An 18,861-nucleotide genomic window follows, 5' to 3' on the forward strand; every position below is an offset into this window, starting at 1 on the left:
GGGGCGGGGACCTCAGCCTGGCCTGGCTTCTCATGGAAAGCAGGCACCACCTGCTGTGATGTGTTGCACTATTACCGTCCGGGAAGGTGCAAGGCCCCTCAAGTGCTGGCTCCCATGGAGGCTCACACCAAACCTTACTCCAGGCCACACATGTACATTTGTCATCTCGATCCCTGCAACACCCAAAGAAGTCAGCATCATTATCCCCGTGTTATGTTACATATAGGGAAACTGAGCCCTCAAGGGTTACCCAAGCCAGTCTTTGAACCTGGTGATCTGATTCCCTTGTCTGCCCAGATCCCCAGAGTCTCAGGTTCCAGGCTAAGGTCTGCCTGGCTCTCTTTGACCTGGGCTGGTTCTTTCTCTGAACCCCAGATTTTCCAAAATGGTCAGGATGAATTTCTGACTGTTCCCTAAGTCCCCATCCCAGACTTCCCCAGATTCTGCTCTTTGGGGAGAGACCTTGATTAGTGGTTAGTCTCCCAATGTCTTCCCAGGGGCTCTTGGAACTGTACATGAGCTCTGTCCATGCCTGCACTCAATCTGGAAAGAGGACCAGCATTTTCCTCAGCTGACCGCCAGGCATAGGGCTGCAGTCAGGACCATGTGGTAGATACTATTACCAGAGTTTTACAAAGATGATTGCTCAGATACAGCCATTTTAGTTAGACCCTTTATCATCTAGCATGTAGCCACATGTGAATGCTTTCACATGTGTCTATAAACACTTGGTCTTAGGTCTTAGGTCAGGATTCCCGTGGGCCTTGGTGTTAGGCCTAGAAGGACCCCACTGTTCTGTTCCTTCTGTGCATTCTCCCTTAGGATGAGCAGGTTGAGCTCCCAATCCCAAGGAAGGTGGCAATGTGCCAGCTGGGGGCTAAGGGATGTCAGCACAGCCCTCCCATGTCGACGCAGTAGCCGTTAGGGAGGCCTGCAGGGCAACCTGGGACCTCTCTGTCTGCACAGTCCCTCCAGCCCAGGCCCAGTCTATAGGCCTGTTCCCCAGTGCTGCAGCCCCAGAATTATAGCTGTGGGCTGGCTTGAGGAAGGCTCTGACCATCAGAGCTAAACGGCCAGAATTCAGTCACAGCTCCACAGAGAGCTCCCTGCTGCTGGGTCCTGCAGCAGGTTCTTCTCTGATTCATACTCTCAAAATGAACATTTGTAAACAAAAACATCTCACTTTCCTCTCCCTTTTCAGAAGCCAATAACAACAGTGTCTCATTAGAAAGGCAGTTGTGAGAGCTCTTTCCTTAGCCAACCTTCTTCCTGTAAGCCTCCTGAGGGGAGGGGGTGGCCACGCCCATGCAGGCCAAGGCCCTAGCTGAGCAGGATAGGAGTGACACAAAGGAGGGCTCTTGGATTGTCTGCTATGGCCAGGATCTCGCTGTGCTGGCTGCACATTTGCTCCTACTGACTGGGGTCTGAACTACAGCCTCACCCTGGGCCTGTGGCTGGGCCTGCGGGGGGCCCTCACTGAGAAGGCAGCAGCCTGCTTTTGTTGGGCCCACCTGAGGGCCCTGGTGGTCACTCGGGAGACACTGGACAGGTGTTCTCCTTAGAGGCACTCCTTGTCTAGGGAGTGATACGCCTCTCCCACCCCAGCCAAAACAGCCTTCTGAGTGCACAGCTGGTTTCCCCTGTAGACAGGCATACCAGTGACCCCACATTTCTCCCAGCCTGCCTCAGCAGAAGCCTTCTCAGGACTGGACTGGCTAGTTGTGGCCAGGAGACGGTCATGTGGGCTCTATGTGGTTTTATCTGATGAGCAAGGCATGCTTCCTGAGTGACCGTCGAGTGTGGTGGCCCTCCAAAGCCCCGACACCCTTCCAAGCAGCCTTGTAGGCAGGAGGAGGACAGAAGTCACTCTCATCTGAGATCTCAGGCCGGCTCCCAGGTTCTGGCAACCCCGCCATCCCTGCCCTGCCCCAGAGCAGCTGCCTCTGGCAGTACCCAGCCCCCATGACACCTGCCTCCCTCTGCCTTCTCAGTGACGTGGTATGTGTTGCCTGTGAAAAGAGGATGTTGTCAGTGTTCTCCACCTGTGGTCGCCGCCTCCTCCCTCCCATCCTCCTGCCATCCCCAATCTCCACATTGCATTGCACAGGCTCTTACGTCATGGCTCTCACTGCTGCGGCCACACTGTCTGTCTGGTAAGAGGCAGGTGCGGGGTGGGGCAGGCTCCAGATGGGAAAGGGCAAGGCTGTGCAGGTCCCACCTCACTGCAGGGGCAGGGCAGGTAGTGGAGAAGGCCAGCCATCAGGCCCTAGAGGAGGCTCTGAGCAGTCAGCGATGTTGCTTGTGTGGGCGAGGGCTGAGGGAGGGTGTGCAAGGTGAGGTGAGGCAACATGCCTACCCTGTTGTCACCCTTACAGGAGCAGACCACGTGATAAATTGCACTGCCTAATTGCATGTGCCAGGATCCTTATGTAGCGTTCATCAGAAATGGGATCTCACCTGTCAGAGTGTGGCCACACTCCTGGTGTGGCTGCTGTGGCCTAGCTTCTCCCAGAGTGGTGTGGGCATTGGGGGCAGTCTGCATGGCGCTCTGTTTCCTGAGCCCTCTGCTATAGACTTTGGCAGAGGGAGTGCAGTAGCATGTGGGGAGCAGAAACCACTGTTGGCCCAGAGCCCCTCTCACTAGGAGAGGCCAGGGCTGGGGGTGCATGCAGGGACCAGGGTGTCTGAGCAACCGAGGACTCTCTATGACACATTTGCCCCAATTAGAAAGTAAACTATTCCCTGTCTTCCTCTTAGGGATGTTCACAGGCAGGTGGTTGTGGTGAAAGAAGAGTCTCTACACTCCATCTTGGCAGGTAACCCAAGCAGCAGGCTGCCCTTCCTCCCCTGGGGAGCCTGAGTCCCAAGTCTGATGCAAAAGGGCCCCATGTAGCCCAGAGGAGAGCCAGGCTCTGGGCACAGCCAGAGGCTCTCAATGAGGCAGGGGGTCCACTCGCTCTCCAGGGCATGTTTGAATGAGTCCCCAAGAGGTGACAGAGCCTGGCAGGTGGTATTGAGAATGACTTCCACATAGCACTTAGCAGCTCTCCTGTCCCCCTGTTGCTGAGTTGGCCTTAAAGCACTTGTTGCTGGGGCCGTGGGAGCTGGTGTTCAGATTTCTCCTTTGATGCATGTGCAAACATTTGCTGATCAGAGCACACCCAGAACTTATTCCTGTGCTGTCCCCCAGGAAGTGACATGACGGTATCACAGATCTTGCTGACGCAGCATGGAATCCCAGTGATGAACCTGTCTGATGGGAAGGCATACTGCTTTAATCCATCACTTTCTACGTGGTAAGCAAGCCGCCCCCAGCCCTGCTACCTTGGAGAGTGTCCATCTGCTCTGGACAGCAGCACAAAGGCTCAGATCCTGGAGTGCAGGCCGCAGTGACAGCCAGCACATTCCACCCTGTCCCTGTGGACACCGTGGCCCATGGCCTCTACCCTCAGAGCTTTTACATAGGGGCTCTGTCCTTCTGCATTGTTTTCTGGAGCCACTTTTTTTGGAATAGGCATTTAAAAATTTTTGTGGATCTTGATATGTATCCAGGCTGACCTCTTTTGCCATCTTCAGCGTAGGCGTAGATCTTCATCTCCAGAGTAGCCTTGCCATCACTAGTCGATTTCTGTAAGCTTAGTAACACTTCAGACTTAATGACTTAGTAAGGGTGCAGATTCACTCACCCAGCTGTGATGATTCATACTTTTTCTCTGCCCAGTTTGGAATTTAGAGCCCTTTTCTGTATTTGCAAAATCTCTTAATGCATCAGAGATCTTAACCCAGGCATATGAAATGTGTAAATTGTATCCCAGCCACTCCAGGAAATTCTTCTCTTCTGGCCTACACCCTTGGTCCATCAGAACCAAGGCTTGTTACCTTCTAGCCCCTTTTCCATTCATAGTTGCAAAGAGCCAAGTTTATACTCACACTGAGATTTCTTTCTTGAGTGAAAAGAAATCTCCACCACCTGCTCTCCCAAACTGCAAAATGTTGTGTATTATACGAGATTACTATAACAGAAAAAGGCTTATTATTTAAGAAGAGAAATGTTGACTCTTTATAGGCATCTTTGTATCTTAGACACACTTACAAAGGCACCCAGCTATTTTTAAAATGTTCGAAGAATGTTTTCTTAACAAAGATGTGAAGGGTCTAGAGAAGGTGGAAGAACTGCCTGCCTGGGAACATTGTAGAAGCACAGGGAGGCCAGAGGTCCCAGACCATGTGGGCCCCTGAGTAAACCATGGCAGTGTGTGAGCCAGGCATCTGGAACCAGCACCAAGACTGTGGTGCTGAAATGTCCACAGCAAGACCCAATCAGCCACCTTCACTATCATTCAGTTTTCATTTGGAACAATAACTTATCAGGCCCGTTACCATGACACCTGTCAGGGATGGGCACTTGTGTTGAAAGCAATGGCACTCAGCCTCTGCTGGCTTTCTGCCTGTATCGGGTGGGGCTTGCTTCTCTGTGGCCTCCTGGCCAGCCTCTAGTAGACCTGATTTTCCTGAGCTCTGCTCCTGCCTTTGCCTCCTCAGGAACCTGGTTTCTGACAAGCAAGACTCACTGGCCCAGTGTGCAGACTTTAGGAGCAGCCTGCCATCCCAGGACGCCATGCTGTGCTCAGGACCGTTAGCCATAATCCAGGGCCGCACTTCCAAGTACGTGACCTGATAACTGTGGCCACTATCAGTAGTCCTGCCCCAGGAAGTGACTGGGTTGGTACAAGCACAGTCCACCTAGGCCTGGTCTCTGCCTGTCCACTTTGCCCCAGCAGCTGCTCAGCACAGGCAGGCTGGGCGGGGCAGGCTGTGGGTGCCAAGAGTTGTTGGCCAGCATCAGATTATATCTCAGGGGGTGGCCAGGACACAGGCCCTGTTACTTCAGGGGCCCAGATGGCAGTCCAAGGGTGCAAAGGGTCATGGAAGGCAATGGAAGGCAGTATTTTGGGCGTGGAGAATGGGTCACTGGCTTATCATCTCAGGGGCCTAGATGCAGGTGCAGGGTGGGATTCTCATGGGGTGCCAGGAGGTCCATGGCTGGGATATGGCGATGGGCAGGCCAAGGAGTCTGTGGCATTTGCCACCAGATTGGCTGATGGATGGGAGGCCTTGGGCAGCCCTGGTGCCAGCCACCCCTGCTGGCTCCTCGCCAGTGCCCAGGAGCACATGGAGCAGCCTCCAGCCTCCGTACAGTACCCGCTACCTCATCATGCGTGCTCTGCCGATCTCTGCAGCTCGGGAAGGCAGGCTGCCCGGCTCTTCTCCGTGCCTCATGTGGTGCAGCAGGAGACCACCCTGGCCTACCTAGAGAACCAGGTTGCAGCAGCACTCACCCTGCAGTCCAGCCACGAGTACCGCCATTGGCTCCTCCTCTATGCACGGTACCTTGTGAATGAAGGTGAGGTTCCTGGCAGCCCTGAGTGACCTTCTCCTTCGGCCCCTTCATCCTCCCAGGCCTGGCTCAGTTCCCATGAATCAGGGAAGAGGTGTGGTGGCCCGGGGCTTTCTGAACTCTCGTGCATTCCTCATGGGCACCCATGGTCATCCCCCAAGGTCCTGGCTTCCTGCTCCCCTGTCAGCGAGGTGGATCCCTCAGCCCCCCTCCTCCCAGTAAGAGCTGCGATCAGGGCAGTTGAGCAGGCACCCAGCCCCATTATGGGTTCTGAGGCCCTGAATAGAGTGGCCTGAGGATGTTCCCTCAGAGGAGCAGAAGAACTGGCAGCAAGGAGGAAGAGGTAGCACGTGTGTGGGAAGACATTCCCTAAAGGAGCAGACTCCGTGTTTTGGCTCCTGCCCTCCACCACACCCTGGCAGCACTGATACTCAGCGAGACAGTCACCCCGGGGAGGGCGAATTTTGGCAGCATTTCTGTTTCTTCTCTGAGTCTTCTGGCCCTCCAGACTAGGAGCTCCCTGCCGTGGCTCTCATAGCACCTGTGCCCTTCCACAGCATCCCCCACAGAAAGCAAGGTGTGCTGGAAGAGGTGGTTATGCTGTTCTTGGGGTGACCTCTAGCAGCCTTTCATCCTTCCACTGGACAAGTGTGGAGTCGTGCCTTACTAGCACTTTCTCCCACTCGAGATTGGCCTCCAGGGGCCATGTCATGGGACTGGCTGGCCCAAAGCTCTCCCTGTGTCACTACACAGCACCAGGCCTGGTCACAGAGTGGCCTCCTCCACAGCCTTTCCTGCCCTTTTTGCTTTGCTTTGGTCATCATCTTCCTCATTTTGATTACAATTTAGAGGGAAAAAATGTAAGAACAGAAAAGACAGAGGAAAACATACCAAACCCCTTGTAAAGCTAGGGCTAGGTCTCACAGACCCCTTGAGCCTGTTGTCCAGACTGGGTCACAACCATTCACATGCAGGTCTACAAGCTAGGTAACAGGAAAAGGTCCTTGGAGCCGTGGGTGAAGAAACAATAGGCTTTATTTTTAGACACGAGCTCTGCCAACCAGCAGTTCAGAGCTGCTGCCTCACACACTGAAGAGCACACAAAAATAGCAACAAGCCAAAGGGTACACGGGCGCACATGCACACTAACTCTACTCTCACACAACTTGTTTACAAAGGATGTGCTGTACCACACCCAGCCGGACCTGAAGTGAGGAGGCCTGACTAAACTACCCCATTTTCCTCACACCCCTACAAATGTAATTCCCAGAACTAAAATGTCACATATGCCTCCAACTATGTAAATATGAATGTGTGTGTATACACTTGTAATGACAACAAACATTCCTGATCAACTCAAAGCCCTGCTTCCCTCCCCAGAGGACTCCAGTGATATACTTCATGTGGACTCCTCCCACCAGGATTATGTGGTTGCCCATTATGTGTGGTCATCGGCTTTTCTAAATACTCAACCTTCCCAAGCCCTCATACCTTTCCAGAGGTGTTCTGGTCACATCTTGGGCCTCATACCCCATCTCCCAGGATACCCCTCCTCTCACTCCTCTCTGGTTTGCCTCATCCTGGGTGTTGATCAGGATTCGCCTGGATGCCCACATAAAGTCCCTGTCTCCTCTAGGCCCCCGCCACCCATTTGTGAGATCACTTCTGTCACCTGCTTCTCTTTCTCCATCTTCTACACGTCTGTTCCAGTTTCCATACACGAGTCACCCCCTCCCTCTGTCCCTTGGTTTTCTGAGCTGTATAAGAAGGAGTCAAGTGTTAATGTGAGACCCCATTCACTCCCAATATTTCTCAGATTCCACCTTCATCCCTCTTATTCTCCTCCTTTATCTGGGTGATTTCATGCATTCCCTATGGCTTTAACTGCCCCCAAGTGCCGACAAACCTCGCAGACTCTGCCTCCAGCCTTTCTGGTAGCTCCACCCGGCAGTGCCCATAACCCTTGAGTTGACTCATCCACTCAGGCACCACTACTCAGTCATACCCTTACCACCTCTTACCTCTTGTGGGCCTCCTACCCTTCTGATCTCCTCTCACACCAGATGCCAGCCTGTCATCTCCCAAACAGATTTCACCAGCCCATTCCCCTCCTGCCACAATTTCCCATGTTTTCCCATCACCTTGGGGAGTTTGTCACAGAACTGGCTATGGCTTGTTTTTCCTGTGGGCCTAGCATACAGAGGGGATGCTGCATATGTTGTCAGGGGAGAGGGTGAGTGAGAATCTGTGATTATGGGTCTCAGTGCCCCAAACTAGAGACACTCAGAGGCGTTTTGCCCATAGTAGGCAATAAAATAAGCATTTGTTCATTCTATTTTGATATACACAACTTAGCATATTCTTGATTTTTTATTTCTTTTTGTAATGTGTTCTTATTTCTGTTTTTGTTTTGTTGTTTTTCTATAATTAGGGTTTGAATACCGACTCCGAGAAATATGCAAGGACTTACTGGGTCCGGTTCACTACTCCACCGGAAGCCAGTGGGAATCCACAGTAGTGGTAGGTGCTTCTTTCATTGTTGCCGCACAGATTCTCTCTTGAAACGTGAAAGTAGAGATTTTTAAAATAAGCCAAAGTGCTTTGAAATTCTTCCCCATTGGACTTCTGCAGCGCACTGCCTTGAGTCCCGGTGTCAGTGAGAGGGCATATAGGAGGAAATAGTACAGGGTGTGGGATGAGGCAGGAGGGATGAGCAGGACATAGGCCATAGAGACCTTGTGAGAAGGTAGAGTTTTCTTCTAGGGCAGCGGGAGTGTTGAAAGAGTTGGTGCAGAGGTGATGTGAACTGAAATAGAAAACCAGTTAGGGTGTGTATTTTGCAACAGTCCCAGGAACAGATGAAGGCAACTGGATCAGTGGTGGCCATGACTGGGGAACAGAGACAGATTCAGCATGTGTTTTGGAGGCAGAACCAGCAAGACTTGCTGAGTGGTTGGATGTGGAAGGAAGAGAATAATGAACACATGGTCGCCTCCAGATTTTTTTTGGCTGGCAGAGATGGTGAGGGATGGGAGAAGTTGTGGAGACAAGAGTTAGTTCACAGTTTCGTTGGGTTATTCAGCAATTACTGATGGAGCACCTGCTCTGGCCAGGTATGTTTTAGGCACGGGGTAGTAACAGTGAACAACTCCCTGCTTTCTTGTTTTCTTGTGGAGAGAAGCAGACTGTAAGCAAATGTGTAAGTGTATATAGTGTCTTGGGTGATGTTGGGTGCTCTGGAAGAAAATAAAGAGGGCAGGGGTACTGGTGGGATGCTATTTCATATTGCGTGATCAAGCAAAGACTAACTGAATTACTGAGCAGGGACCAGAAAAGGTGAGGGATGAAGCCATGCATATATTTGGGGGAACATCCAGACAGAGGGAATAGCAAGTGCAAAGGCCCTGATGTGGAAGAGCTTGGAATGTGAAAGAACAGCCGAGCAGAGTGGTGACGAGAGGGTGAAAGGAATTAAGATCTGAAAGATCAGAGGGTCAGTCCTTACAAGACTTTGAAGACCTTTGTGTGTGCAGTGGCCTCCTATATTATTTAAACCTTTATAAAATTGCGTTGCAATATGTCTTAATTTGGTTGGGTAATGGAGTCTCAGGTACAAAATCAATTCCACTTAGATCTTCGAAGGTATTGTTCCATAGACTTTTAGCATCCAGTGTTGTTCAAAAAAGCCTGATATAAATCTGATTTCCATTGCTTTTATAAGTACTTTGGGGATCTTATTTTGGTGTTTTGAAGATTCACGAAGCTCTAAGTCTGTATCTTTTATTCATTCTGTGGAAACAGAAACACAGAGACAGTAATTTTCTTTTATACTCTTTGATAATATTTTCCCTTCCAGTTCAGGAATCAAAGTTTTCTGGGCTGCCTGGGACTCAAAGCTGGGCACTAGTTGGTGCAGGGATTGGTTTCTTTCCAGTTTACCCTTATTCTAGGGTGCATTCCTTTGGGATATCAGCACAAAAGAGGTGTACATTAGTAGGGACCCCACTGTTCTTGGACCCTAGCCCCAGCCTTTGTCCCCATAGGCCCTCAAGTCTGGTCCACACTCTGCTCAGACTCTTCCTTATCAATAAATATTTCCAAAGCAAAGGCATCCCTCTCTGGATTCTTGCCTTTCCCACACCATGGCTCAGTCACTAGTCATTAACATGTTAGCTCTTTGAGCTCTGCTTCTTGTCTAGCTTTTTTTCCTGTTCTCAGCAGAGAAGATTGTTCTGAATTGCCTGGTCTGTTACTGGAAGGAAAAGCTTGTAATATCTTCTCAGATAGCAGCTGCAGATTCTAACTAGAACATTTTTGAGGTAACTTGTTCCCTAAATTACCTGCCTTTTCTAGGTTCACTTTTTTTTTTTTCTTTTTAAAGATGACCAGTAAGGGGATCTTAACCCTTGGCTTGGTGTTGTCAGCACCATGCTCAGCCAGTGAGCTAACCGGCCGTCCCTATATAGGATCCGAACCCATGGCTTTGGTGTTATCAGCACCGCACTCTCCCGCGTGAGCCACAAGCTGGCCCTCTAGGTTCACTTTTTGATTTGTTCCTTGTGGTCTTTACTTTCGGACATTTTCTCCTATTCATCTGGGGATCCTTGATTGTCAGGTTGTAGTTACAAGTGAAGAACCTGGGTTGGTAGCTGGCTCAGGTTTCCTTTGCAAGAGCAGAGCTGTTTCCCCAGCACACCTCACCTCCAGGGCCATCTGCTTGGGTGGGAGACAGGCAGGCACCTGCCCAACCAACCCCACTCATGGCCAGGTTGCAGGCTTTCATTCTGTGACCCAGCTCAACTCTGGCAGCCTTAGCCTGAGACACCAGCCAAAGTTCACCATAGCAGTCTCTGTCTCAGCCTGAAAGTGAGTGCTGTGGGCCATTGCTGGTGTAGAGGGAAGGATCCTCAAACAGGCTACCAATTAGGCACCACGAGTTCTCCTTTCCCCTCCTTCCAGCTGCTGCTTCTTGCCAACTACAAGCAGGACACCTTACTGAGGCTTTACCCAGGAGAACCTGTGGCTCCCCTCCCAGAGTCGCCCATCAGTGTGTTCCCACCAACTTTCTACCTTGTATAAACTGCCTAAAATACTGGTCTGCTCATGGCCCCCTGTGTCAATGACAAATGCTTTCAGCTTCAGGTAAATAATAACTCATCTGATGATGGCTGAAATAGGTTTTTTTCTCTCCTCCAAAACAAGTTATCTGGAGGTAAATGGCAGCCTATATCTCTGTGATTCTCCTGACCTTTCCCTCATGGTCATAAGATGGCTTTCATATCCAAGTTTAAGGAGGGAGAACAGGAGGAAGCCGGTACCAGCAATATCTATCCCTCTCAGTAGGAAAAGAAAAGGTTTCCCAGGAATTAGCCCATGCCTCACAGGCAACCATTTAAGAAAAAGTAAGCAACTTTTCTGCCTCTGTAAAGAAATATGTAGAAGAGGCCTTGGAGCAGAAGTGGGCATAGCCAACTCTCAGTGTCTGCCACATCCTCTCCTGACTTCAGCAGTGTTCTGAATTTATTCCTGTTTTTTTCTTTTATATTTTTACTGTCTTTTCATCTAGATACTGGGGGCAGAGGAGGAAATTAAGTGTGAGCTCACTGCTCTCTTGTTGAGTTTCTTTGTGAACACTTTAATGGTGAAAATTGGTCATTCAAGTGGAATTGGTCATTGAGATAACAGGAAATGCAGCTATGGATGGAGGGTGGACTCCAACCAGCATCCTTCCCAAGAGGGTTTATTAGGAGAATATCATTTCATATATTTAAGAGCCACTTGTATTTCCTTTTCTTTGAACTATCTGTTGAAATACTTTGTTGTCATTTGGTTTTCTTATTGGTTTGTAGGAACTCTTTATATATTATAGAAACTTTATATACTCTGTGGTTTGAGCTGCCAATGTACCTTGAGGACTCCAAAGGTCCAGGCTTCTTTCAGCCTCAAGGATCCTGGCTGAGTGTGCACAGGAGGGAGAAGCATAGGGTTAGAGCACTAAGCTACCACCCTTCAGATGCCTGGGCTCTGTGCTAGCCATGGTCTCCCCAGCTAGGCCTTGCTCTTAGGAAACCTCCCTCTGCTGAGGTCTTCATGTAGGACCTGTAGCATTGGCCAGAGAGGTGATGATGAGCTGTGTTCCAGACCAATTTAATTTTAAAAATTAATTTAAAATTTTTAAAAATAAGTTTTGATATTAGAAAGTATGAGGCTTTCAACTTTGTTCTTTTTGAAGATTGTTTTGCCTGCTTGGGGTCCCTTGAGATTCCATTTGAGTTTTAAGATGGATTTTTCTGTTTCCATAAAAACGGCCAGTGAGATTTTGATAAGGATTGCACTTTAGGTAGTATTGACATCTTGACAGTATTAAATCTTCCAACCTATGAAGATGGAATTTCTTTCCATTTACTATGTCTTTCTGAGGTGCTCAATTAGGGCCCCACTGTGTACATATGCCTATGGTTTCCTTGAATGAAGAACATATAAGCAAAAATCATGGCTGCATGACTCTTTAGTTCACAGTAGTCAACTTTTCTGAAATCTCACTTACCACATATCATATGGACTTATGAGCCATCTTCCCTCTTAAATCATTTTGTCATTTTGCACCTTGTAGAAAATATTTTAGGAGACTATCACACATCACAGATATGCTGATAGCTTCCAGTGTACTAGTCATTCACCTCCTTGATTAAGATTATTCGTATTTTATTCTTTTTGATACTATGATAGAATTTTTTTTTTTCCTTTTTTCGTGTCTGGCAACGGATCGCAACCCTCAGTGTTGCGCCCATACCGGACCGGGACCGGCAATGGGATCGCAACCCTCGGTGTCGTGCCCACACCTCGCCCAGCCAGTGAGTGGGAACCGGTCTGTATGTGGGATCTGAACCCTCGGCGGGAGCGCCGCCGCGCTGCCAAGCGGCGCACTGTAGCAGTGCGCCACCAGGCCGGCCATATGATAGCCAGTGAGTGGGAACCGGTCTGTATGTGGGATCCGAACCCTCAGCGGGAGCACCGCCGCGCTGCCAAGCGGCGCACTGTAGCAGTGCGCCACCGGGCCGGCCATATGATAAAATTTTTTTAATTTCATTTTTGCATTGTTCCTTGTTAGTGTATAGAAATGCAGTTGATTTTTGTGTGTTGATTTTATATCCTGCAAATTTGCTGAATTTATTAGCTCTCACAAGTTTTTTGTGGAATCCTTAGTTTTCTGTATATGACAGCTTGTCTGTGAACAGAGATAATTTTACTTCTTTGTTCCCAACTTGTTTGCCTTTTATTTCTTTTTCTTGACTAAGTGCTCTACATAGGACCTCTTGTGCTATGTTAAATAGAAGTAGCAAAAACAAGCATCCTTGGCTTGTTCCTGATCTTGGAGAAAAAGTTTTCAGTCTTTCACCATTGAGTATAATGTTAGCCTGGGCTTTTCATATATGGCCTTTATTATGTTGAAAACATTTTCTTCTATGCATAGTTTGTTTAGTGTTTTCATCAAGAAAGGGTGTTGAATTGAATTTTGTTAATGCTTTTTCTACATCAATTATGATCATGTGGTGTTTTTTCCTTTATTTTGTTAATGTGTATTACATTGATTGATTTTCATATGTTGAACCATCCTTGCATTCCAGGTATAAATCCCACTTGGTCTTGGTGTATAACTTTTTTAATGTGCTGCTGGATTCTAATTGATGGTATTTTGTTGAGGATTTTTGCATCAATGTTCACAAGGTATATTGGTCTGTAGTTTTCTTGTAGTGTCTTTGTTTGGCTTTGGTGTGTGGATGTGTTCCCTCCTATTCAATTTTTTGGAAGAGTATGTGGAAGATTGGTGTTAATTCTTCTTAAATGTTTGGTGGAATTCACCAGAGAAGCCATCTGGTCCTAGGTTTTTCTTTGTTGGGAGGTTTTTGATTACTGATTCAATGTTCTTGCCAGTTATGGGTTTATTCAGATTTTTTTATTTCTTCATGATTGACTCTTGACAGGTGTGTTTCTAGTAATTCATTTATTCATCTAGGGTATCCAATTTGTTGGCATACAATTCTTCATAGCATTCTCTTATTTATAATCCTTTTTATTTTTGTGAAATTGGTTGTAACGTCCACTCTTTGATTTCTGATTTTCATTATTTGATCCTCCTTTCTTCTTAGACAATCTAACTAAAAGTTTGTCGATTTTGTTGATATTTTCAAAGAACCAACTCTTGGTTTCATTCATTATCTATATTTTTCTATTTTCAATTTTGTTTATCTCTGATCTAATGTTTTTACTTCATTCCTTTGCAAACTTTGGCTTTAGTTTGTTCTTTTTCTAGTTCCTTAAGTTGTAAAGTTAGGTTGTTGATTTGAGATCTTTCTTTTCTCATATAAGCATTTCCTGCTATAAACTTCTCTCTTATCACTGCTTTCACTGCATCCCATTAGTTTTGGTATGTTGTGTTTTCATTTTCATTTGTCTCAAAGTATTTTTTAATTTCCCTTTTGATTTCTTTGAATCATTGGTTGTTTCCATTGTTTTGTTTAATTTCCACATAATATTACTGGCTTTTGTTTTATCTAATCTGACAAGCTGTTTTTTCATCTCCAAGTTCAGTCCATTTGCATTTTTTTTTTTGCTTGTTTTTTTTAAGACCAGCATAAACTTTAGGAAGAGAGCTAATCATATTGTTTTCTATACCTCTTTTAGTATCTTCTGGATTTATCTCTTGGAGTATTTCCTCCAAAACATTTTCAGGCTGGGTCTTTCCTGTGGCAAACCTTCTGAGATCTGTAAGCCTAAGAATATTTTTATTATACCCTTATATATGAATAGTGGTTTGGCTGGATTAAAGGTTATGGTTATGGGATTTTTTTCCAACATGTTAGAAATACTATTTTATTGTGAATCTTGGTGTATCTTCCCAGGTGATATGTTCTTATTCTTTAGAAGTTTTCAGAATTTTTCTATCTTTGATATCCTAAAATTATGTATATTTTATTTTAATGTGTCTAGATATCAGTTTTTCCATATCTTACTTGATCAGCACTCTGTGGGGCATTTCAATCTAAAGCCATTCATTTTTCTTTAATTGTGTGAACTCTCCCTGTATTATTTCTTCAAATATTTCTTTCTCTCTCTCCTGGAAGACCCTATCATGCAGACATTGCACCCATCTGCTGTCCCGGTCTGCCTTTCCTTCTCCTGTACAGTTTCTCCTCCCTTCTGCATCCCTTTTGGAGTATGGCTGCTCCTCCATCTGACTTGACTCCCTGCTCTGACTTGGTCTTCAACAGAGCCATTCTTCTGCTTTTCCCATCTGCTTCAACCACTGTGTTGCTCAAACCTAAATTTACACTTGGTTCTTTTCTGTCATTTCTGGTCTTGTTGCAAGTGTATCTGTCACACTTATTTTTAAATCAAGGGCCTTCTCTTCTGGTGGTAAATGTTGTCTGTCTGGTTTTCTCTTTGAGGCAGCTGTACTCAGGAGTCTGCTCTTTTGGCTTGTGCAGTAGAGACCCTGCCTGGCAGTGTGTGTTAAACACCCTGGTGCCAGTGTGCCCAGGCGTGGAAGAAGTATGGGCTAGAGCCAAGGGTAGAGAGCCCCAGAACTAAAGCTAAAGTCGGTCACTGCCCACCAGGCACCTGTTCGTTCCAGGGCTTGACCTCACACCCCTGGAGAGCATCAGAATGAGAGAGCAGCCCCTCCCCAGTAGCCATTCACCTGATCTTCAACTTTGCTATTCCACTTCATCCTGCCCTGGAAAGCCAAGCCACTGCAGCCGCTGTTCCCTCAGTAGAAGGTCAGCAGTGACTGTGCCAACAGACTTCAAGCAGACGGAGGGGCAGAACCTACCCTAGCCTTATCCTCCCTTGCCCCTGCGCTGTGTTGCTTTCCTCCGCCTGCCACTCTGCCCTGCACACATAGCCAGCCCAGCCTTTCAGGTCTCCTGGGCTTTCTCACGTGAAGAGGAATTGTTCTTTTCACTTTGTGGTTTCTCTAAAGGGCAGACACAAGGGTCTCTGCCAGACCAGGGAAGTCCCCACAATCTAGGTCTCCTCACTGACACTTTCACTCAGCTGTCACTCCTGTGTCCACAGGGTCTGCGGAAGAGGGAGCTGCTGAAGGAGCTGCTGCCAGTCATCGGGCAGAATCTCCGTTTCCAACGCCTCTTCACCGAGTGTCAGGAACAGCTCGATATCCTGAGGGACAAGTAGCCTGCCCTAGCCTGTCCTGGCTGCAGCAAGGGCGGGGCCATACTCTCGCCATCGACAATGCCCAGGGCCACCTCTCACCTGGCCAGACTGCAGTGGGAGGAGGAGACAATGGCAGGAGATGTGCTGTTCCGCACCAGAACCAGCCCAGGTGGACGTGCCCTGTGTCCTGGGTCTGATGTTTCCTCAGAAAGGGGCAGCTTGTCCCTCCCTCCAGGACCTCCATGCAGAGCTGGGGCTGGGCTCTGCCTTGCTATCCTGGGGCCAGTGAGGCACTCCCAGGCCTGCCATCTCCAGCACGGCCCCGAGGTGGACACTAGCCCCTGCCTCTGCAGGCGCTGTGCTGCTTTAGCTATGACAAATGAGCCATTCGTGAGAGCAAGAATCTGAAAACGTTAGGTATTATGCAGTCAGCAGACTGACTGAGACCTATATAAAAGAAAAGCTGTTTCAACACATGGACTATTTTTGTACTAGAATTTGCTAACTTGTAATATGGAATTTTCCTTTTGGCCAATAATCAGGATTTCCCTATAAGTCACTTGGACATTGGTCACTTGTAGGAAATTTAAACTCTAATTATGACAGCTACACTGAAAAATAATTGTACTGAAATTAACTTGTCTATCTTCATTTGGTTTTAATTTTTAAATGTTTGTAAAAAGAGACTGTTTTTGGGGGGAATGGGGCAAAGGGGTGGGCAATTTCTTTTGTAATTGTAAAATAAATGAACACGCATTGGATACCAAACCATCCTGGCTTCCCCTGCCTTTTCCTTCTAACTTCCACTTTCCTACCCCTAACTGTGGATCTCTCCTGAAGTGGGCAGTGACAGAACATCAGAGCCAGGAGCGATCTTTTGATGTCATCTGATCCCCCGCACCCCCATCCCCATGCAGAAATTCATTTCATAGTGTGGTGGTCACTTCTCTGGCTATGCAGCACCTCAGGCTGACCTGGGGCTGGCAGACAGGCCACCTTGCACCTGTCATCTCCAAATTGAGTACCATGATCATTGATTTTAGCTGAGCTGTGCCCCAGGTCCCCAATCATGCTAGGCACCAACGGCTGCAGCTGATATTCATGAAAAGTCAATTTCATGAAAGCAAATCAGTAAGTAATGACTTAGGTGTACTAAAGAATTATCAGGAAAGCTGGAATTTTCTTAGAAAATGGTCCAGATGCTGATCCACAGAAAAGGAGATAAATTCACAGAATCTTCAAGCACAGGTAAGGGCTGAGCATCCCCTACCTCTGGGTTCTGGACCTCATCTTTGCCACCCTGCCAGCTGTGTATGATGCTGAGTCTGGGGAAGGAGCCCTGGACTTGGAGTTAGAAGGCCTGGGTGACTTTGACCACTGATATCTCTCTGGCTGCTTCCCTGCCTAGTGGCCATCCCACTCCATGTCTCACTTGATGTCAACTGGCTGGATGAGACCAAGGCACACATGCATGCCCAGCAAAGCCAGCACACAGAATGTGAGTAGGCATGAACACGTCAAAAGCCAGGCTGCAAGTGGGAACTTTTCTTTAAGGAGTGAGAAGCCAGAGACTCACTATGTGGGTCAGGCAGCTCCCATGGCAACTCTGCAGCAACACTTTGTGGAACCACAGGATGCACACAGCCTTGGGATCAACAGCCTGTCTGGACTCCAGACCAGCAATCATCTGGGGCTCATATTTTCAGCTGTCAAATGGAGATGAGGGTAAGAAATCCTGCATCATTATGAGGTAAAACTGGGACCACATAGGTAAAGTCCTGGCACCTAGAAAATGCTCCCTTGAAGGAAAAACATCGGTGGGTGTTTCTACCACTATTGTTTGGAGAGAACAGAGAAACAAGCAAAAAACTTGTCAAGGACTTCCATTTCCAGCCAAGATGGAATAAGAAGGACTAGATTTACCCTCCTACCTGAAACAACCAAAGGAACCAGTCAAAATACATGAAACAATGGTTTCAAGGCAGTGGATATCAGAAAGCAAAGGACAGTGATCCCTGACAGATAGGAAACAAGCAAGGCAAGCCCCACAATTGCCCCAGATTACTACCTGAAGAGAATTTCCAGGTCGAAGCAAAGGGAGGCGGAGCTGAGGTACAGCTCAATGGACTACTTGAAGAAATGGAGCTGTTCAAGAAAAGAACAAGACAGCTAGAGTTCATAGGACTGAATACCAAAGAATATAAATCTCCATAGGCAGAGAACCCCAGAGATCTGCAGAGGCACCCCCTTGAGTATGTTGCTGACTCCTGACAAGTGTATGCTCATAAGAAAACTATCATATGAGGAAATCACCGAGGCAGGCAAAGAACCATCTGAAAGGAATAGAGTGTAAATTGCCTGGCTGTCACTCAAAGCTGTGAATAGTGCATGTTCCTGGCAACTAGACTAGAAAAACTCATAACTCACAGGCTTGGAGTAAAGTACACAGGAAGTCTTGCCTAAGCATTGCAGAATAATTAGAGCACTGCCCCAGCCAGAGCAATCTAACAAAAAAATAAAAGCAAGACCCAAAATGACCAAACTGTTTCCAAGTAACTTAATTACACTGCAAAGCAGAGTTTAAGATTTGTAAGAATACAAAATATGCAACAATCCAACAAGGTAAAGTTAACCGAGCCTAACATCCCAAGATAACAAGACATGCAAAGAAGCAGACAGAATCCAAAATGAGAATAATCTGACAATGAATTCAAACTGGCCCAGAACTTACACAGATTTTAGAACTAGCAGAGAAGGACATTAAAATTGTTATCATAATGCTATTTCTATATTCAAAAAGTTAAGTAGAGACATGGAAGGTCACAAAGAAGTCACAAAACGAACTTCTAGACATGAAAATACAACATCAACATGAAAAAGTGTACATTAGACATTGCAGAAGAAAAGATTAATGAGCTTGAAAGCATAGCAATAGAAATGCTCCAAAACAGAAAAAATCCAAAAGAGGAAAGAAAAGAAAATAGCATCAGAAAGCCATGGGACAGGGCTGAGCCCGTGGCGCACTGGGGAGAGTGCAGCGCTGGGAGCGCAGCAGCTCTCCCGCCGCGGGTTCGGATCCTATATAGGGATGACCGGTGCGCTCACAGCACTCACTGGCTGAGCACCGTGTGGCCGGTCTCAAAAAGGACAAAAAAAAAAAAAGCCATGGGACGACTTCAAGTAGCCTAATATATAAGGAATGGAAGTTGCTAAAGAAGAGGGAGAAAGGGGGCCGGCCCAGTGGCGCACTGGAGAGTGCGCCGCTTGGGAGAGTGGCAGCGCTCCCGCCG

At 47.5% G+C, this 18,861-nt stretch overlaps 1 protein-coding gene and 1 pseudogene across 1 annotated transcript in view; both read left to right on the forward strand.

The window, feature by feature from the left end:
- Nucleotides 1-15,681, forward strand: part of LOC103593874 (protein HIRA) — a 63,863-nt gene extending 48,182 nt beyond the window's left edge. The window contains exons 18-24 of the mRNA XM_008576969.1: nucleotides 1,992-2,153; nucleotides 2,758-2,816; nucleotides 3,191-3,296; nucleotides 4,543-4,665; nucleotides 5,241-5,404; nucleotides 7,830-7,918; nucleotides 15,476-15,681. Coding sequence (XP_008575191.1) covers nucleotides 1,992-2,153; nucleotides 2,758-2,816; nucleotides 3,191-3,296; nucleotides 4,543-4,665; nucleotides 5,241-5,404; nucleotides 7,830-7,918; nucleotides 15,476-15,592 — 820 coding nt within the window. The 3' untranslated portion in view covers nucleotides 15,593-15,681. The remainder of the gene's footprint in view (nucleotides 1-1,991; nucleotides 2,154-2,757; nucleotides 2,817-3,190; nucleotides 3,297-4,542; nucleotides 4,666-5,240; nucleotides 5,405-7,829; nucleotides 7,919-15,475) is intronic.
- Nucleotides 15,682-16,761: 1,080 nt separating this feature from the next.
- Nucleotides 16,762-18,861, forward strand: part of LOC103593875 — an 11,686-nt pseudogene continuing 9,586 nt past the window's right edge.

This window comes from Galeopterus variegatus, unplaced genomic scaffold (genome assembly GCF_000696425.1).
Source record: "Galeopterus variegatus unplaced genomic scaffold, G_variegatus-3.0.2 Scaffold1434, whole genome shotgun sequence".
In the NCBI taxonomy this organism is placed as follows: domain Eukaryota; kingdom Metazoa; phylum Chordata; class Mammalia; order Dermoptera; family Cynocephalidae; genus Galeopterus; species Galeopterus variegatus.